The sequence below is a fragment of the Alternaria incomplexa genome (assembly GCF_024043165.1).
Source record: "Alternaria incomplexa strain BMP 0042 chromosome Unknown scaffold_6, whole genome shotgun sequence".
Lineage (NCBI taxonomy): Eukaryota > Fungi > Ascomycota > Dothideomycetes > Pleosporales > Pleosporaceae > Alternaria > Alternaria incomplexa.
In genome coordinates this window covers 102272-123127 of record NW_026249855.1, presented here as the reverse complement: position 1 = coordinate 123127, position 20856 = coordinate 102272, and the positions used below count along the sequence as shown (strand labels likewise).

Here is a 20856-nt window from a genome sequence, read left to right as displayed (position 1 = left end):
TTCGGTTCTAGCGGCTTGGCATTCCCCATCGCTCTTGCAGTCCAGTCTGCCTTTCCGTCCTACTCTACACAAGACGCATACGCGGTCTGACGACATGTGTAACACACTCGGTGGGCACGATTGAGACCACTCAGAGCAGACTCACAATACAACTGTCTGCGGCGCGTCCCAGATTCATATAAAGTCTGACCAATCATCTCCACCTTCCACCCCATCTAGCCTGATCAGGTTCCATGTCGCGAACACGTGGGGTGACGAGCGTCTTCTTCAGCCATCAGTCCACCGCCAGATCAGGGTGCCGAACAATAACCCCTGTGGACCTAAGCCTCGCCTGCAGCCACGGTATGGAACTCCCCCGAGACGCCTAACGGAGGCAGGCAGTTTGCATACATCATACACAGCATCGTTCGGCAACCATATGGCCACCGACGTGCGTTGACAGCAAAAGTCTCAGCTCAAGCTTCTCAAAATCCTGCTGTTTTTCACGTCTCATCTTTGCGTCATTCATTTCGCTTGTTGTTCATCCTTGGAAGGTGCATTATTGTGGAAGTATGGTTGGTGTTCCGAAAAGCACTGGGTGCCTCATCTGCCGCAAGAGGAAGATTAGTAAGTCGTCTGTGGCCCTCTTCCTTGCGGATAACGCCTGACTAAGGACAGAGTGCGGTAAGGCTAGCTCCACCAGAACGCCCCGACTCAACCGTTCTGACTAGTAACGATCAAGACGAAAGTTGGCCGACATGTTTGAATTGCCAGAAGAATGGAAAGCAATGTCCAGGAGCCCCCGCGCGACACACGTTCAGAGATCTCGGGCATAGGCTGAGTGGAGGCGCCACACACTCCTCCGTAGAAGAGACCGCATCACCAGGTAAGTTGATATTCAGTGCACACGACTACGATACTGATTTGTGCACAGATCCGGACAGACAATTAACACAATTAAACGAGAAGTTTGCCGACAATGGGTCCGTCACCCACAAATTCAGGATATCAAACAAGAGTTCAACACCACGGAAGCGGTCTCCACGATCAAGTTCAATCAGCTTATCTCCACCTAAATCGCCCTTTCTGAGACAACCGTCGCCATCACAGCATCAACAACTCGCACGCTCCTTGATCGCAGCTACCACAACAGGCAGTACCGGGCATCGCATGTCGGTCTTTGGTCGGTTTATCCAAGAGGTACCATCTAGGATCGGACACAATGCTGCCCTTGATGCGGCAGTGACAGTACTGGTGAATGTCCATACCTCGCTTGTATACAAGAAGACTGCAGACGAGATCGTTTCGCCAGAGCTTTATATACGGGCTATCAAAACGCTCCAGGGATGCCTCGAAAGCCAGCAATTAGGCATGTCGCCCAATACTCTCTGCGCATCAATACTTCTTGGTCTTGTAGAAGTGAGTCTTGCCTGGTTGAGCTTGCACCCGTACTTACATGCCCAGGCTTTTGCAGGTCCCAGAACAGGCAACCGTTACCTAACCCACGTAGGTGGAGCCGGACGATTAATGGAATTACAAGGGCCTTCTAGATACACGGACAGTTTTACGAAAGAGATGCTGCGCTTCAATAGAGGCGGGATAGTAAGTTGAACGAAGTCTCGATGATGCGGTCGTGTCTATTAACTCAGACATACACGAGAAAGCCAACTCAAGACTAATATGTCGACAGATTATTACATGCATATACGAACGAAAGCCATGCTTTCTCGCATCGCCAGAATGGCGAGACATCGCTTTCGACAAGACTGGGCTCAGTTTCGACGACTGCCTGAATACTGACCTGATGCAATACATGGCCGAGTTGCCTGGTATCTTCAACACATTGAAAGAGTTGGACGAAACTTACACCCTACAACCGCTCCACACTACGAGCTTTGATTTCAGCTCCAACGGCGAAGTACATAAACCGTTGATCGACACGCCCCCATCACTCGACTTCTCCACCGACTCTTTCGACGACATTGACTTTCTAGAAGACATACGGCCGGTCAAATCATCATATCCAAACAGCTCAAATCCATACACATCTCAATACGAATCTGTACGGACAGCACTTCTGTACAAGGTATATGAGCTCAAAGACGCACTCCGCAGTCTAGGCGAACACATGAACACGAAGCTCACAAACGGCATCGCCGTCTCCGAGACGCCGTCAAGAGAAAAGAACAGTCCAACACAAACAACCTACCACTTCAACAACTGGCGCGACATGACCGCCTACAACTGCTTCTGGTCCGTTATCATCCTAACGAACAAAGTCCTAATGCGCCTCCTCCCACCCTTCGACCACGCGCGCTATCAACTCAAATCCGAATGCCGCTGCGCCGCCATCGAGATCTGCAAAACATGGGAGGACGCATGGGCCAGCAGACCGATTGGCGCATTCCACACTGGCTTGAGCTTTGTTGTGGCATACGAATTTTGCATACCGGAAGTTCAAGCGTGGATAGTAAGAAGTTTGAACTCTCTTCTGGATTACCATCAGGTCGATGCGTTTCGTTGGTCGGACGAGGTCATTGTTAGTATGGCGCAGAAACTTGCTGGGGAGGGGCCAGCGGTTGCGTTCTCGAATGTTAGGGTTGAGGAGGAGGGGCGATGAATGGTATTCTCTTCATGTCCGCAGCTTTTCTGGCAACTCATGTCTTGCCGTTAACTGAGGCGCGATCTTAAGGGATCCGGTTGAATCGCCAAACCAGGACGGATTGAAGCTCAACCACGGCGGCACACAGCAATGATATATGAAACTATGACACCAACTTCATGATGCGGAAAGATGTTGATGGTTCCATTCAGTTACCGATACTCCATAGGAAAACAAGCTCGGAAGATGCCCTAAAGAGGAACGCAGAAAACATAGCCTACACCACCTTGACCTCGCCCGCCACACGGTTCACCGGTCAGCTCTATAGACCAGGGTTCTTACAACAGCCACACTCCTCACTCCACGCAACAATATCGTTTTGCCTCAATGTGCAATGCGAAGACCCCGAGTTACTCATCCACTCTACGTTACCACAGTGCCAGTGCCTTGCGTCGTTACAGTAACAGGGCTCTGCTGACTGACAAACACAACCAGCACAGCCGCATATGCCGCTGTAGCAGCAATGACGTCCTTCCTTTGCGCCGTTGTCAGGAAGCCTAACCACCCGGCGAAAGTCACGACGAATGCGGTGACGGTAGCCAGTTTAGCGACGGTGTTGTCTTCTAGCCGCCACAGAACCCACATCGCAGATATCAAGAAGCCGATTGAGATTATCGTGCCGACGAAAGTGACGAATTTCTGCATCTTCTGTTCGTTCACGTATGTTGCTTTGTCGTTTACGTTTTCGTTTGCTTCTTCGTCTGCTTTCCTCGTTGCTTTCTTCTTTGATTCGGGGGTCTGCAAGAATTAGGCTTCCATGGGAAAAGGAGGATAGCAGGGCTAACCCAAAAGAGAAACGGCTAGACATACTAGGAAGAAGTGATACAGCCATTTATCGACGAACTTGGAGATATAATCGTTCTCTGCGGGAGTGAAGAGACTGACGAGATCGGGTCGTGTCATCTAGCCGCTTTTTCCTTTCAACCGATACTTCAGCCTGTAACCCCACCATGATTTACCTTCGTGGGATCCTGGGGTGGAAACATATCGATCGATTGCTTCCACTGTTCGTTCCGCAGGGGGGTCGAGATGTAAGACCTGACTGTAGGCCAACAAAAGGTCATCTGGAACACATATGAGCAGATTTCTTGAGTAATTCGGATGTAAGGCAGTGTTATACAATATTCCTTCACAGTAGAGCCGACCGCATTACCAAAGCCTCCAGCTTCCAAGGTCTCCGCATATTCCTGACTCCCAATTTTGCCGCTGGTGCAAATGTTGTGTTTCTTCTCCAGGCCGTCTAATTCTCTGCTCAACAGAAGGAGCCGATATACGGCAAGCTTGTCGTATCTTCGGAATACTGCGGCAGCCTTGCTGGAGTTGTGCGCTAGGTAATCGGCAATGAAATGGGGATCCTCTCTCCAGTGTTCGCTCTTGGATCGGCCATCATTGGTGTTGCTGGTTGGAGGATTGTTCGCACGCAGTTCAAAATTCTCCTGTGGGAACACTATCCCTACTGGAGACACCGGTTCGGCAGCGGGTTCGTCAAGAGTAATTGATAAACCCCCCGCTAATGATGACGTTGCGCTCTCGTTGTCCCTGCGAGTATCAGGTCTATCAGACATGGAAATAGGCGAAACCGGATGCGGTGTTTATGCTGACTTTGAAAGGGTGTTTGATATGGACATGAGAGTTTGACAAAAGGTTTTCAGTGTCTCTGCGTCAAATCATGACACCAAGCTGCTTTATCAATGCAGCCTGGAAGACAAGGGCAAGGGCCTCGTTTATCTGATCCACACCGGTCAATGTTCATTTTCAGCTCCGGAAGCAAGGTTGTTCGAGTCCAGTGAGCGTGAAGTAAGACAGCCACATCACCTTGTATACGACATGTTAGGAATAGTTTAGGTTGCACAACAGCTCACTAACGCATATGCGTACTAGGAGAGTTCGTGGCGCAGGTGTTGTCGCGAAGCTGAGCTCTCAGCCCCGCTCGTGCCATGCAACCAGCCCCACCACTTTTCAGTTGTCCTCTTGAAATAAAACGGAACGAGACCTTCACGATCGACATCAGTGGTTCAAATAATTTTCCAAGAGCACGCGAATCTGCATCTCAAACCTCTCTCTTCCTCATTCCAGATGTCTAGTCCATGTCAGCGTTAGAGATTGGTCCTATGGCAGTACCGGCAGTACCGGCAGGTTACGATGAATTCGGTCCCGACAACGAGGTTGAGGATCATCCAGCAGGCATACACGACGATAAACCCCATCCAAACCACGGAAAGGACAAGTTAAAGAAGTGGTTCAGGTCTCTGGGAAAGAGACGGAGGGATGAAGAGGAAGAAAGGAGTCAATGAAGATGGATGGAGAATGCGTCAAACATTGTTCGTCATGCGCAGTCTCCACGGAAGAACGACAGCAATGGTGTATCAAGAGAATCAAGCGCAATGTCGCGCGTCACAGCGCACCCGACTCCCAGCCTCGTCAGCTCCTGGCTTACCGACAAGATTAACATCCGGAACCAACCTGCCTTACAAGGCTATCTGGACCCTATTTACGGCGGAGGCCTAGCGTCTGTTATCGCTACCTCACAGCTTGTGTATTCATCGATAATCATCCGCTGCCAATCGAACGAGTACAATGCTACCGGACCGCTGCAAAACCCCGCTTCACAACTTCACATATCCACGCCTGCAAAGCAGCGGCTGAATCTCGGTAGAGAATTCACTGGTTTTGACCCCATCGGATTCATAGGTTGTCCGCGGGTGTCCTGTCGATCCGAGAGACCCATCAGAAAAGGAGCGAGAACTGAGGTTAGAAGGTTGAAGGGGCTCATTCGCAGCTCTCGGTGAGGCAAAGGTGCTTGGGAGTCTTATCGATTCAGCCTGAAAAGTGCCTATGAGGCTGTCGCTTATTTTGCCCATGTCCGGTCAACATTGGTTTTCAGCTCTGGAAGCAAGCTCTTATTTTTGACCAGTAAGCGTCTGCGGAGGTCAGCCACATCAGCCCCTCGCAAATGATATAGGCATGGATTCAGCCGCAAAACATCCTGTTTAGTGCTTGATATTGGAGCGTTGGCGTAATAATTATCGCAAGCTGAGTGTTCGCCTTCGCTCTGGATGTCCGCTTAGTTATCTAAAGCTACATGCGTTTTCTCTTTCTTATCAACACCCAGCCACAGTAGATCAGGTCGGCTGTAATGGCCACAAACATCCAAGAAACCTTTTGCCTTCAAAATATCATCAAGCTGCAGTTCTGCGTAAATGAACCCCTCTTCTGTCTCTGGTGGACCATCAGCCACCAGGCGCCCATCCGGGCCAAAGATAGCTGAGCTACCTCCACCAGGGGTATTCATGGTGACGCCGGAGGCTGTCCGCAGTGTAGCGATGCCTGCATCACTCATTACCGCTGTAGTATGCAGAACAAAGGATTGCGACTCCATGGCGTAGACTTGGGAGAGGCTGCGGCAACCTGTTTACCAACTACATTAGCTAAGGGTGACTCTGCTCGTATACAATATGATAACACACCTTCTTTGCTCATGGAGTACAAGCCTGGACCGCCATCATGATCGTACAGCGGCGGCCACGCAGCAACATGTATGGTTTCTCTCTGATGGTAAGTGTGGTATTTGAGCAGTGGTTGCGTATGCTCCCAACAAGCCAGAGCACCAACGCGTCCAACGTCCGGCAGCTCCACGACGTTCTGGAGAGCAGAGCCCGATGCATCTCCAAATATCGTCCTTTCCATGTGCGTCGCTTTCAGCTTCCGACGCAGAACTTCGATACTACCCTCGGCATTGATGATAGCTTGTGAGATGTAAAGCGAGCCTTTGAAGTTCTCGCTGAACCCAAGCACAACGGCGATATGGTGGTCTGCAGCACTCTGGCAGATGCGACGCATCTCGGTTGAGTCTACATGCAGAGAGCTCTTCATGTAAGCTGTCGAGAGCTCGAAGTCTATGGGCCTTGACCTGGCACCACATATCAGCATACCTTGGAAATCGACGAAGGACAGTTGTATTCGCGAACGTACCATATCCAGGCTGGATAACCTGGAATCCAACATTCGGGGAACGACACAAGTTTTGCGCCGTTCTCTGCTGCCTCGCGGATCAAACGGCAGGTCTTCTCGACAGCTTTTGGTAGGTCAAGCCATGCTGGCTCGAACTGAGCGACAGCAACGCGAACAGTGGATGATGGTTGATGTGACATGACGTGGATAGTGTGTTGAGCGTAGAAAAGTAACAGATATCTGATCACGTTGTATTTCGAAGAGGATATTGATTGCGGAAATACAAAAGACCGTACATATCACTATGGCATTAGCAACGAAATGACTGCAGCCATCAGATAAGTGGGCACGAAGATACAGAGGTTCACTAATCTTATACAGCAACACAAAAGGCGGGGCTCCTGACTGCTAGCAGCGGAACCTTCCCGCTGGATAGCCAAGACACGTCCAATCAGGGGTGTCGGCGAGCTTCGAAGCCGACATGTCTCTACACCGGCAATCTTACCTAGGTATCTTTGATTTCGGCGCTTCTCTGTCGATAGACGGTTTTCTTGATGCTAATAGATGTTTAATTCGACCGAAAAAATGCTCGGCTGCGGACATTTGGCTCTGCAAGTACTATTCGTGTGCGGACTGTTGTGCGACATTTACTGACTTCGTGTAGCAATCTTTGAGCGACTGCCCCAATTGCTCGGTTGATGAGTGTCACATATATCTAGTTAGTTCCCCAATACACTCCACTGCTCTTCCCGCTTTTCTCCACTATTCATCGACTCTTATCCAGCAATCTCAATGCCGCTCTTCATTGTTGAGCCTGCCGACGGCATGTCGGCACCCACCCTCGGCATCTCGGTGACTCGTCTAGGTAGTCAGTGTAGCCATCAGATACACGCGTTGTTCAGGAGCATGCGCGATATCGCAGATGCCTACGGGACTGATAGATGCTGACAGTATTTAGGCAGCGATACAGACCCAGTCTTCGACACAGCTCTCAACGCCTCGCTACCGAATCTTACAGCTTCTTCCTTATTCGCGATTAAACTGTCTAGTTTATTGCGATATTTACTCCAACGTTAGGTAATCTCCTACTTCGTTAATCATCTCTAGCACATCTTTGATTGCTCATAAAGATATGCAGTCTGCCCAGATGGTCTTCGAACCGTGTAGCTTTGCGCCCATCTAGCGAGTTCGCATACATTTCAGTAAATCCGGAACCGGGTCTTTTGATGAGAAAAAACATGGATGAAGCAGCGAAAGCCGCAAATCTGGGAGAGCCCCGCAGTGCGGCTACCGTGTTTTAAAATATCGTTGACCTCCATAGATACCACCAGTGCGAAGCGGAGTGAACATGAGGACCGAACGAGTCCAGATACTTCTACAAGGAGGATGACCCTTGCGACCTTTGGTCAGATGCTGGTCTGAAGTATCACAGCCTGCGGAAGTACATCGATCTGATGGAGAAGGATGATGTCTTGGGGATTCCGACAGAGGAAGGAGCCGCTCAGTAGTAGACCTGCTTTAATCCGCTAGTGTCCATCGCTCCAAGCACCACATTCCCTCTAAGTCATTCCTACCTTCTCTGTCAGGCTAGTCGTAGTTCGCCGAGGTCGTAGGATATATCATGCCACCTGGACACCCAGCAGCGGCCCGCCCGCGGGTGACAGCCCAACTAGGTAGAAACATTACCACGAAGGAGCAGTATGTCTTACTTATATCTGACTTGCATGCGGCTACCAGCGATGCGTCATCAAATCTACGCTTACTGTGGGGGCGAGAAAGCATCTAGCTCTCACGTCGTGGTCCAGACGCTGACCCGTTTCTCCACGTGTGGACCGTCCCATCGGTACAGGCAAGCCACGGCGGCTATTATACAAGACATCAGTCTTTTGGCTTCCATCGGTTAAGTCGTGTCTCCAATGCCATGGAAAGCCAACGCACTCATGGCCCTGATGGAACACCCTTGCTTGCCCCGGGCGCCTTACACATCAACTTGGCTATGTCGGCGAGGTCCCCACTACCAGGGCGGGGTGACGGCCCGCGACACGGTCTCGTAATCTACATGCACGATCGCTGCAAGATCTGACCAGGACGGAAGGAAGCAAGATGAAGTTGTTTGGTATGCAGAAAACACGAAGCTTTTTATTGTTGTTCTTTTCCGTCATATCTAGGTATGCATGCATCATGACATCATGTTTAACATCGAAACCAAGAAAACCAGCAAAACCACAAACCACAACATGCAAACGCAAGGGCAAAGCGAATGCGAAAACATTATCCCCACTGAAACAACAGAAGAAGCCAAAAAAGCGTGGAAGAAAGAAAAAGCAACAAAGCCGTTGCAACCGTCTGCGCCACACGCGCTACTGCCGCAGCAGCAGCAATAGTAGCCGGCACGGCACAGCCCTAGTCTCCACCAACATCAACTTCGACTGGAAGCCTTACATCTGGATATTGCACTTCTTCTTGCACTCCGCGGATCCGATAATAGCTCCAGTGCCCACTTCAGGGATCATTTCGCCGATGCTGGCGGGGTTGAAGGATGCGTCGCCGAAGCCAGCGCTGATGACGTCTTGGGGGACGGACCAGAGGCTGGGCAGGATGTTGAGGGTGCCGCTGTCGTCGCTGTTGAGGGCGCTGAGGAGGAGGGCGGGTTCGCAGTCTGTGGGTGTGTGTGGTTAGTAAGAGGTGCATGTGATCTAGACCGGGTAAGATGCAAGGGTCGTTTCTTGGATCTTGAGGCTGAGAGCCGCATCCCCGATCAGGAAATAGATAGACGGGAATGTAGAAGGGAGTGTGGAAGACATACCATTGTTCTGCATCATGTGCAGACTTCCCTGCGGGAAGATGGTAACGCGCATGGGGATCATATCCACCTTGCGTGTCTTGACACCATTCTCGCCAATCATGTAAGTCGTCGTGTTACCCGAGATAGCAGTAACCAAGTTGGTAGCCCTAGGGTGCAGATGCGGTGGCAGCATACCGCAGGGAGCCAGCTTGAGAAGAGCCATGCTGGAGCCGAGGCCAGTGAGAGCAGGGAAGCTAGCAGCATTGGCGTTGATGACAGCGCCGGTGGGCGAGTCGTAGTCTTTGCTGGAGTCGAAGTCGAAGTACCAGTCTTCATCGGCAGGCAGAAGGGCGTTGCGGTCGAAGTTTGTGGCGGCCATGCGGAGGGCGGCGTTTAGTTCGGGGTTGACGGTGGAGGATTTGGTGTCCGCTGCGGTGATGAGGGTAGGGAGGAGGGAGGTGAAGAGGAGGATGGTCTTGGTGAACATGGTGATGGTGGTGGTGAGGGTTTGTGGGGTTGGGAGGGAAGGTTTGAAGTGTAGAGTGTGGGAGGAATGAGTGCTTGGGATATCGAGATGTTGAGACGATGGGTATATGCTTTTATATACCGACGGTTGAACAACAGGACGTGATGTTGGCAAGTGGGGCTGATAGATCTGGGAAGCTGCAAGGCAATCGATCGTATCGGCAAGGGTAGAGAGACGGAATAAGGCGTGCTGACTTTGGGGCTGAGTTGCGATGATGGGTAAATTGTAGTAAGCAAGTGGTGGAGTTTGTCGACTTCGATGCCGTCTATCCAAGTCATGCATGCGGACTTATATAGATCAGGCGGCCGCATGGAAGGCTGGGACTCGCTGCAGTGGAGAAGACGAAGGGCCAGGGCGTGTTCGGTAGACTGGACTGCTGACCGCTCTGTCTTGCTCATCGTCGTAGGCTTTCAAGCCACTGTTACTCTTGCCCGGTGGAGGCGTCGCTAGGGAGGTTGATCGGTCATTGGAGCGTTCCTGACTATGGAGCGCCATTCCGTCCCAGCTTGTGTCGTGACCAGCTGTCAGAATTTCCTCGTTTGAGCCGAATATGTTTGTTGATGGCACGGTTGCTTCCGACGGGCTGCGCTGGTGGTTGCTGCATATAATGCATCGTGAAGAATATGTGAGAAGCGGTCCGACCCCGGGTGTTGCTGCTTCTGTAAGGTACCTAGGTACATAGGTACATCTCACTTGCCTGCAAACCCGGTTTGCGGATCGATGCTCGAGATTCGCACCATGTGTGCGGCCGCATTGGACCAGGGACCGGGATCAACATAGCGCGTGGCGTAGCTTAACTAGAAGGGGATGTGTTAGATTGCTTTGCTGAGTTCTCCGACTGTTACTGGCAAGTTGCAGCTTTTGTGCGAACTCGCTTGTAACGAGAAGTGGTCGTAGGTGTGTGATGGAGCTTCCTCCATCACATGCTATTTGTTGATACGACCTCTACTTGGGAAGATACGCCGATTTAGTGTAACAGATTGAAGCTTGTGAGCATTTCTTGGAGGTCGTAGACGTGCTGTTGGGGATGAGTGGGTCCAGGGTGGTGCTGCACATCAGTCGATGGTCGTAGGCCCTTGTGCGGCCCAACAGCATTCGAGCTACCACCAAGCGGAAAAATACGTCGAAATCTGACAGGCGCCTTACATGGCTGCGTCAGGCGCCCCTTGGGTACAGACTGGCTAAAAACGCCACAGTTCTACCAAACGAGGCGGAGCTTAGTCAAGATTGTTGGTGGAGGAACGTCGATATTCTTAGTGACACGGTCGCACTAGAAGATTGCGCCATTGGTCGTTCAAACGCTAAGTTTCGACCAACGGCAATACAGATGTGCGTGTAATTGTGGAAGAAACACAACGCGCCAGTCACGTTGTGGCCTCGTTGCATTAGCTTTGCCGTCTTGGGCGGCTATGCTTTGGTGTGCAGGGATTGGTTAGCCCGACGCGAGTTTGAGAAAAAGATGCCCGCATCGTTGCGCAGTATCTTGTGTAGCTTGCTGTGCAGCTTTGAGTGCGTTGGAGAAATGGCTTACCTAGAAGAGAAATGTTTTGGTAGTATCACAATCGCAACGGTACTTCGTCCAGGTCAGAATCGGTCGCGGAGCAAGCGCAGCAAAGGTGTAGCTCTAGATTGATCGTGACACCAAACATGTTGGCCTTCGTGGATCTACCTCAGCGTTTCATGTAGATGACTTGAAGAGTGGGAAACCGAACAGGATAGTTTTGGGGACAATTTAGGTCGTGAATAGGTAGAAGGAGTGTACGCTATGCCAGACGCCCCGAGCATCTCCGGTCTTTGGAAGTGATGAGATTCTAGCATAGATCTCGGGGCTTGAGGTTCACAAGTCCACGTCGTCCCATATTGGCATTCAGTCCCTTCAATAAGAGCCACACCGGTGACAGCGAGCTATCACTGTTTGGTAGCAACGCCAGCGGGATCAGCGGGATCAGTCTTATCTGAGCGCATGAGATAGGCCATTACACCCCAGATGCCCCTCATCGCCTCAGTACGGTCATCAACGTTAAACAGATCAAACCATCTTGTTCTTTGGAGCTTTGGGGAAAACCAGTCGGAGTCTGTTGGCGCTTCTTTGGGCAGTCTACCTTCGGTGATGTACTCAAGATAAGCCGGATGTATGCGTAGCTTTAACAGGCTGATGTGGTGGTTCAATGACGATACCATGAAGACCTAGATTGTCGGATCAGCGGAATGAGCTTCCTAGAGCTGTAGTACGAAGCCCTACATCGTCCCACTCAACACTCTTGTCTTTGCCGATGGCCTTGTAGGTCACTTTTGGATCCCACAGTGGGTTTCCAGGTCGCAACGTTTTCCAAATCTCTGCTGGTGACGGCCTGCGGCGAGCCTTGGATCCGTCACGATTTCTGTCGGTGGGCTTTGCTTCAGGTTTGGACGCTGCATCTTTAGACAGTATCTCGATCGCCCCAGTTGTTTCGCCAACCTCCCCTCCGGGTCCTCCACCCCACCGCTCTTTCGTTGTCCACCATCTATCCTCGCCGCCTCTTCGTTCCTCTTTCCCCTCTCTAGCTCTCTCTTGTGCCAGCAACAGCAACCCACCTAACTCGCGCACAGCATCAAGATTAGATTGCTTCTTCAGGTTTCCTGTCAGTCCAAAGCCAACGTCTGCCCTGCATTGTACCCCCAATACCGGACCGTCCATATAGCCATGCCTGGCCTTAACCCTATCTTGAGGTGCTTGCCAAGCGACGGAGCTCATGCGAACAGGAAATCTAATGTGCTCAATTGTGAGGACGGGAGGACGGCGGTGTGGTGAGAGTGTCACACCAAAAGCCCATGCAATCGGCTCTATGAAAGTACGCACGCAATCAATGCGGTACTGATCAGGCATCTCGGCACCACTCCCGATACGATAGCCTCGGTAAGACCCGTTTGAGAGATCAACTACCTTGTTCTGAGACTCCATATTCACAGCCCAGGGGGCCTTGGGTGGTGCAGCCCGAGCTGGTAGTATGCGGTTTGGAGTATTTGACGGCAAACGTGCACTCACTGGTGCGGCGCTGGAGCCATTGGCGCCTTGGACCTCGGCTGGTCGCTGTCCACTTTCAGCATCTTCAACCTTGGCCTTCTTGCGAGGTTCCTCTTCTTCAGGCGTGCGAGACCCTGGCCTCGCTGTGGATATTCGATTCGAATCAGTTTCACGTTTGGCGTCCTGACATTGGGCATCTGTGGACTCTTGCGGGGAGCTTGAAACCACTGCCACTCCGCTAGCACTGCCAGCTTCTTGCACTGGCGGAAGATATTCGTCTAGTGAGGTATCCCAGTAATAAGCCAAGTTGTCAAGACCTTCCCAGAACTTTCGGAAATGCGCTAGTCGAAGCTGTGGTTGATCTCCAACACTCTTGCGCGTGAGTGTTGAGTAAGCATCAGCATTCTTGAAGAACAGTTCTCTCGCTCGGACATAGAACTCTCTCTGATCTGGTATCCTTCTGCCATTGCTCAAGAGTGTGGCCGGGGTATCAGGACTGGTTGCGGCGTCGTTCTCTCCCGGTGATTCTAACCAGGAGGTTGGGGGCAGGAATGACTCTGCGTTGTTTGGCAAGGATGACAATAATGTTTCCAAGTCACATTGGGGCTGGAACGTGACATTCAACAAGGCCAAGGTCTCTTCACTCACATCAGACGGCTTCTTGAGTCGCAAAAAGTGCTCTGATATCCTTGCTCCTGGTTGGGTCCAGGTGGCTGGCAACGTGTTTATTGACGGCTCGGGCGGCTCAAGGGAAGGAAACTTGACGGGTGTCGGTTTCGAGGGTGGCGACCTCTGTTTCTGCGTATCATGCTGCCCCGCAAGTAGGTTGCCTATGAACAATTTGTCCTATATCAGCAACAATATTGCACGTGCGCCGCACGTCTCAGACGAAACATGTGTGGAATATATACCCACTTGACTGACAGAAGCATGCCAAGTAGCTACCACAACAAGCAGCTGAACCCGAGAAGAAAGAAAACATGTATGCGAATTTGGAAGGCCATTTCAGATGCCATGGTAAACCAAGCTTCGGGATGATGTTATTGGCGTAGACTCCCGAGGTCCACTTCGAGCGGGCAGACAAGACCTCTGCGCGAGACGAAGAGACGACAGCGCTCAACCAAGAGCAAACCAATGAGAAGAATACTCACCGCTGAAGCTGAACATTATCGCAGGGTCGTGGTACGAGGACCGTGATGCTTAGGGGCGTGATGGAATCGGCGATGGATGTCGAAGTCGAGCGAGGGCCGCGGATCTTCAAACCGGACGTGCGCACCCAACGCAACAACGTCTCCACACCCACGAGCGACTCTCTGCTAGAGCTTTGCGCGAGCATGCAATATGATATTGATGCATTATATCACACTTCAGGAAAACCAGACATGAGTATTGTGACAGTTCCTCTCCGCAAGCCACGCGCGGCGTAGCCACCTAAACTCTAAGAGCACGTTCATGCATTGCCCCGAAGGCGACTGTCAAGTGGTGCCACTGGGGCCAAATGAATCATGGGATGACAAGGCAGACTAGGAAGATGCCTCTCAGCGATTTGGAAGATGCGAGAGGTCGAATAGAAGTATTTTCCATCTTCGAGTTGCTTTTGGTGTTCAGTCACGTGCTGGGGACGCCTGCCCGCCAGGTGCGCAACACCAGCACCAGCCTCCAACACTCCATCCATCCAACCCCATCGCGCATCGTCACATATGTCATCGCGTCCGCGAGAATGGCTGCCAGAGTGCTTTGTCGGGCGGCACGGCAGTCGGTTGAGACGGCCAGGCCGGTGCCGCTCAAGTGTGCGAGGCTCAGCGCGCTTCATGTGCATTGTTCGAAGCGCGATGTGAAGCCGCCCGCGTTTCAGACGGATACAAGCGCACCATACTGTGCCAACGGTTGACTACCACCCGGACGTTCTTCGAACGCCTACTAACACCTCTCTTCGTTAACCATTCATTCAGCATCACGTAGCGGTAAACTCCAATTTCCCAGTTTAATATGCACAAAGCGTCCGCGGCGCCTTGTATCCTTTCTCTTCGTCTCTCTTTCTGAGCCCTTGTCGGCGTTTCTTTCCATGAGCTACTGCTCGCATGGCCACCCCTCAAGAGTCCATTACGACGGTAAACGGGAGACGATGCACTCGTTCTCGGGCCCGAACGGCCCTTACAACCTCGACGACTCCAGCAACATCCGCAGCCGCCGCCCCTCCCCAAGTCACTTCGTCCACGACCGTTGAGGCGGCACCCAAGATAGAGACCAGCACCAGCCAAGCACCTCCTCCGCCACCTCCTCCCTCTTCAACGGCACCGGCACCAGCGCCGACTACGTCTGCCCAACAGACAGCACAGCCGCCCCCCGCAGTGCCTACAACATCTACGACGGAAGCAGCAGCAACGTCCGCGATAGGTACGAGTAGCCCGGCCCCTACATCTTCGGAGCGGGTGACACCGCTGGCTCTCGCATCTTCAGCCCGTGCAACGGCAGCGGCTCAGAAGCAGCCAGAAACTCAAGCGGCACCGGAAGTGTCTTCCCCGGCCGCTGCTGTTCCTCTGGCTGTGTCTTCGCAAGCTGCTGCGGCTTCACAGGTTGCTGTGGCGGTGTCTTCGGCTCCGCCTCCGCCTCCAAGTCCCATACCAACAACTTCTGACACAGAACAAATAGCTGTTCCAACGTCACTCGTTGCATCTTCGCGCGCACCGGCTCGCTTCACAGCTCCGGCGATATCCGAAGGTGCCACATCGGACGCGAGCCCTCCGCTGGCGATAGAAACCGACACGAATGCACAACCGTCTGTGACAGAAGCGCCGGCTATCGCAGAACCACAGCCCACTACTTCGCTAGTAGATTCCACACCGACCGGAGGATCGGCTGGCATAATTGCACCGGAACAAGGAAACTCTGGCGACAACAGCCCGTTGACCTTTGCGAACGGTGGAAACATAGGAGGCATAATCGGGGGTGTCTTTGGCGGCGTAGCTGGATTGGCCTTGATTAGCGTATTGCTCTTCGTCTGCTTGCGAAAACGGAAGTCGCGGCCCGTGCGATGGAACGAGAAGCAAGAGTCAGGCCCAAGTTTCCTGGCTAGGTTGAAGACGATACCCAGCGGGGTGGGCGCATTTGTTGCCAGGATTAAAGGAAGCCAATCCGGCCCGATTAGCAATCCCTACCAACGACATGCTGCGCAAGCCAGCGTTGGTTCGGTATATTCGAGGGACTCCAATGGCAGAGGTCGATCAACCAGCGAGCCGCAAGGATTCTTCGGTGTCAAGCGCGCAGGTTCCAGCAACAGCATGTCAAGCAAGAAGAGCGAGAGGAATCTGCTCCGGAAGAAGCCGAGCAGCATCTCATCAAATTACCGATTTCCAGGAATCGTCGAAGACACAGGTTCGCCAAATCCCTTCGCCGACCCAAAAAGCACGCTCCTGGTACTCAACCCGGATCCTCGAAGCGCGCCTGTCACACCGCAGGTCCCTGTTGCTGCTGCCGACACGGAACCCAGAGATCCTTTCGCATCTATCCAGGACCCACCTGGAGCTGCGCCAGCTTGGGCTCAAGTACCGACTCATCATCATACACGTACTATAAGTTCAGTATCGGCCCTGAGCTCACATCCTGTGTCCTCGTTCTACACGTCCGACAACCCGTTCCGAGATCCACCTTATGCACCGCCTGCTCCCAGCCAGGCTGTTCTCCCAAGCCATACCCGCCGTTCATCAATGGCGTTACCAGGCTTCAACGCGTTATCGACCGTGGATGCAACCTCCACGTTCGCCTCTCGCGACTCTGATATGTTCTTCGGAGAACCAGGACCGAGCAGGCCCGCCACCAACTTCTTCACCCCAATGCCAACTGGTCGTACGGTCCGACAGTCCGATCCTTTCGACCTCGACCGACCTGAAGTTCTTGGCTTTACAAGCGTCTTCAACATCAACAGAAAAGAAGTGGCCGGAAACATCACGCGACAACCTACACGAAGTAAACGAACAAGTAGCGTCGGCAATTGGGGCAACGCAGCGCCAGACGCCAACAACTATGGACTGTTTCCGAGAGACAGCACAAAGCCACCACCATGGGGACCGAACGGCAGGAGATGACGACGGCCACACGAGGATACAATGTCGCAATGGAGGAACCTTTCGCGCACAGGACGCGTAAAGACATAATGAGCAACAACACGGACGGCGTCCCACGATCTTTTCTCTTGATGGCAGGAAGTATTCCGCGGGCTCCATCATATCTTGTATTCACCCACACACACACGTTCCCTCCCACTTTGAATATGCACTGAGCGAGCCATTTTCTGTAACATATATCCCCCCACTACAGATTTTCTTGTAGTTGTCGTAGCGTAGCATAGCGTAAAATATACCCCTCAATGAATACCATTACGTATACCAGTATCGACTGTTCTGAGGAAAGGTTGTTCCAAGTAGAGGAGATGATTAGTGATTGGCGCATTGATTGCGAGATGAAGTGATGTACGAGGTCGTACGATGGCGGGGACGGGTGGCGGTTGCCAAGGTGGGTTTGGAGTGTCAACCTGAGGCAAGAGCGTGAGACGCTAGGTATAAGGTTTGACTTGTGAGTGACAGAAGTGTACTAGATCACCTCACACGGTGAAAGAGCTAAACAGGTGCGCTGAAGTCTATATTACTACGAAAACATGAGTTTGAGAGATGAGGAGTCAAATTAGCCTTACTAAAAAGATTATATCTACCCTGTAGAGGTGATTGTCCAGCCTTTTCCCTGCATGGGAGGGTCTACAGAAAACGCTCAGGCCGTGAATCCGGATGATTTGAGTTACGTCGTTCTTGTCTGGTGCCAGGTAAGACATGTTGACGTAAGAGGCTGGAATGGGTAATCACTCTTTCTTGATGTAGCTGACCCCGCTTTAACAACCCTCAGCCAGCTTCTTCCTCTCGACAACAAGACGACTCTTCACTACAATACGCCTCTTCTCCTCCTGGACCCTCTCTTCAACAAATCTTCTCGATCGATCTTACGGCATGTTGCGCTTCTGGCTACTCCAGAATTAAGCTACCTCTGTCACTCCCGGCAGGCCTTCACTATGCTGTGCGAAGTATGTCTCAATATATTCCGAGGCTCATTTCCTAGAGGAGACCCTGAGGTTCCATTCCTCTGGGGAGACCCTAAGCATCATGGCTCCATTGAAAGCTTGCAGCGCTCCGCCCTCGAGCACTGTGACATCTGTCTTGTTTTCTGTGACGAAATCCCTAGCATGTCACTGCCAGGCTCGGAGAACATCCAATTCTCAACGACGTTCAAATTCCATCTCATTGAGAATACAAGCACCGGGAACCTGGAGTTTACAGCCAAAGTAGACCGTGACATACGATACTATAACTTCTTCTGCGAGCCCACAACCGGTACGCGCATATCGTCATGACCGAGTAAAATGTGCTGACATTGGGATCAGGATACGGCAGAAGTTTTGGTGCAGCGAAGCCATACGACTGTTCAGACTGGACTGCTAGCATGGAGTGTGCCAGAGCTTGGTTAGGCCAATGCATGGTATACCACAGCGACTGTCCAATAACTCCCTGGAGCAAGCGCACAATCATTGGAACATCGCACGCATTAGTCAAGCCCACCCCATACCGCCCAACGCGTCTCCTCGAGATCGGCGAGCCAGAAGCTACTAAAATACGATTGCGATTATCATCTGAACTGGACAGCACGCTTTCACAATATGCAACACTTAGCCACTGCTGGGGGAAATCCAAAACACTCAGACTCACATCGGAATCGTTCCAACGCTTCAGAGATGGCGTAGCGGTCACTGACTTGGCAAAGACATTCCAGGATGCTATGCTCGTTGCGCAATCTATTGGTATCAAGCTGTTATGGATAGACACGTTCTGTATCTTCCAAGACTCTACAAAAGATTGGCAGCAAGAAGCAGGATCCATGAGTCAAGTTTATCGCAACAGCTTCCTTAACATCGCCGCCAGTATAGCTGTTGATAGCGATGTTGGCTTTCTTCACGAGAGAGCTTCGACTGTTGAGCCATGTACAGTTCAGACTGCATGGACCGATTTTCCAAACGGCAATTACTGTATTTACGATTGGCACTACTGGAACAGCAATTTCCGACGTATGCCTTTAAAACGTCGCGCATGGGTCTTTCAGGAGAATATTTTGGCCCCTAGAGTGCTTCATTTCTGTGGTACGCAGATGTTCTGGGAGTGTCACGGCCTGTTAGCCTGTGAGACCTGGCCTACCGGGCTACCAATACATATGTCGACGAATTCCCTAAAAGGACGGCAGTCTGCGAATTATGATATCTTTGGATCAAAGAGTACTTATTACAACGGACCTTCAGGTATCTCTGTGGCTGAATATCTCGCATTCAACAAATCTCGAATTGGGGGAGCGTGGATGCAGCTCGTCAAAGAGTACAATGCGTGCAACTTGACATTTCCAAGCGACAAATTGATTGCTTTGTCGGGTGTCGCAAAGTACATGGAGCGGCTTCTTGATATTGAGTACTGCGCAGGCCTCTGGAGTTTTGACCTCATCTCAGGATTAGCTTGGTCGAGAGAGAGAAATCTGGAGCCTGCGTTCCCCGAAATCCAAGAGCCCATCCCTTACCGGGCACCTTCGTGGTCATGGGCTTGTCTGGATGGCCCGATAAAGTCGCACGGGTATCAAAGAGAAGATAGACGTTTAGTCGATGTTGTCTCTTGCGACGTCGAGACCGCGACGAAGGACCGAACAGGTGCGGTCACTAGTGCTGTGATGAAATTATCCGGCTACCTGGCAACGATCAAGCTGCACCGCGACTTTGGGACGAAACAGCCATACCCAGCGACTGAGGGGAACTTCGAAATCTATTGTGACGGCAAGTGGAACAGCATGGGAGCCTGGGACTTCAACTTCGATCTTCGCCCTCCGACTTTTCAGTTACACTGCCTGTTTCTCTTCATTGACGAGTTCAGGATTATTTATGGTCTCCTACTCACGCCCACGAAAGTGACGCGCGGCCACTTCCGAAGGGTGGGGATGCTCCAAGATTTTCTCAAGGATAACACATCGTTGGATTTGAATCAGTTCTCACACTTCAAGAACGAGTCATGGTTGGAGTACGAATCCGTGGATGATGATGGGAAATACACGATCACAATCATATAGATACAACCTTCGTTCTGCGATACGATACTGCAGACGACACAGCGTCTTTCATTCTCCGCTATAAACTCTTCATTGCCTGCTGGCGACTACATGCATAGTATTGGGTAAGAACAATCTTTGCAAAGGTTCATGATATAAATACAGAAAATAAGACAGATCCTATGCCACCGTAGCTCAGCCGATTTTATTCATATGATCTCCGTTTTAGTTTCGTTATTGACATCGCAAAAGACGTATGCATCACTCTGCGTGACCGCCCACACCCAGCAGCCCGCTTTTATCTAATGAGACCAAGGCATGAAGGAGGTAGTGAAGTAGTCGTACCGCAGCTCTCTTTAAAATTCATGTAGATTGATCACTGTCAAACCGTACCATCCGGTGTTTTGTCGTTCTTCTTGGTGTCCTCTTCGTCCCCTTTCAACTCCGCGGAACATCTTGGGCTTTTTGGATTGTTTTGGAACGATTAATAGGAAGAGTCGCGGGGAAGAAGAGAGGCAAAGACATAGGATGTAGGGGTTTCTGTTTTAGTAGAGACGACGAAGACAGGCGGACACATCAGGGCGGATACCGGACTTTTTGGTCGCACGAGGCGAGAGTTGTAGATAAGAAAGAACAACTCGACAGGAGGAGAGGGGTATAAATACCCCAGAATCGTCGGGCGCGTCGGGTGTCGACAGCGGACTCGTCGCCAGAGTTCATCTTTTCATTTTGCTTAACTTTTGGCCGTAAGTCGTTGATAGTATCGTTTTGGTCGCCCTATCGAAGCCTGTCGTCGTGACATCTAAGCTGAAGGGCTTTCTCAAACG

The 20856-nt window shown here is 51.6% G+C and overlaps 6 protein-coding genes across 6 annotated transcripts; 2 read left to right on the top strand and 4 right to left on the bottom strand.

Moving 5' to 3' along the window:
* Nucleotides 1–1149: 1149 nt before the first annotated feature.
* On the top strand, nucleotides 1150–2599 carry J4E90_004608 (uncharacterized protein; the record flags this gene model as incomplete). Its single annotated transcript, XM_051434172.1, has 3 exons — nucleotides 1150–1398; nucleotides 1444–1581; nucleotides 1670–2599. 3 exons carry the CDS (start codon nucleotides 1150–1152, stop codon nucleotides 2597–2599), a joined length of 1317 nt encoding a protein of 438 aa, XP_051291428.1.
* A 405-nt stretch (nucleotides 2600–3004) lies between these two features.
* On the bottom strand, nucleotides 3005–3473 carry J4E90_004607 (uncharacterized protein; the record flags this gene model as incomplete). The annotated part of the gene is made up of 2 exons (XM_051434171.1): nucleotides 3005–3379; nucleotides 3468–3473. 2 exons carry the CDS (start codon nucleotides 3471–3473, stop codon nucleotides 3005–3007), a joined length of 381 nt encoding a protein of 126 aa, XP_051291427.1.
* A 2507-nt stretch (nucleotides 3474–5980) lies between these two features.
* On the bottom strand, nucleotides 5981–6792 carry J4E90_004606 (uncharacterized protein; the record flags this gene model as incomplete). The annotated part of the gene is made up of 3 exons (XM_051434170.1): nucleotides 5981–6060; nucleotides 6109–6492; nucleotides 6645–6792. The coding sequence occupies 3 exons, from the start codon at nucleotides 6790–6792 to the stop codon at nucleotides 5981–5983; spliced, it is 612 nt and encodes a 203-aa protein (XP_051291426.1).
* Nucleotides 6793–9030: 2238 nt separating this feature from the next.
* On the bottom strand, nucleotides 9031–9864 carry J4E90_004605 (uncharacterized protein; the record flags this gene model as incomplete). The annotated part of the gene is made up of 2 exons (XM_051434169.1): nucleotides 9031–9251; nucleotides 9399–9864. The coding sequence occupies 2 exons, from the start codon at nucleotides 9862–9864 to the stop codon at nucleotides 9031–9033; spliced, it is 687 nt and encodes a 228-aa protein (XP_051291425.1).
* Nucleotides 9865–11811: 1947 nt separating this feature from the next.
* Nucleotides 11812–13803, bottom strand: J4E90_004604 (uncharacterized protein; the record flags this gene model as incomplete). Its single annotated transcript, XM_051434168.1, has 3 exons — nucleotides 11812–12090; nucleotides 12146–13737; nucleotides 13797–13803. 3 exons carry the CDS (start codon nucleotides 13801–13803, stop codon nucleotides 11812–11814), a joined length of 1878 nt encoding a protein of 625 aa, XP_051291424.1.
* A 1229-nt stretch (nucleotides 13804–15032) lies between these two features.
* On the top strand, nucleotides 15033–16992 carry J4E90_004603 (uncharacterized protein; the record flags this gene model as incomplete). Its single annotated transcript, XM_051434167.1, has 2 exons — nucleotides 15033–15040; nucleotides 15165–16992. 2 exons carry the CDS (start codon nucleotides 15033–15035, stop codon nucleotides 16990–16992), a joined length of 1836 nt encoding a protein of 611 aa, XP_051291423.1.
* Nucleotides 16993–20856: the final 3864 nt, after the last annotated feature.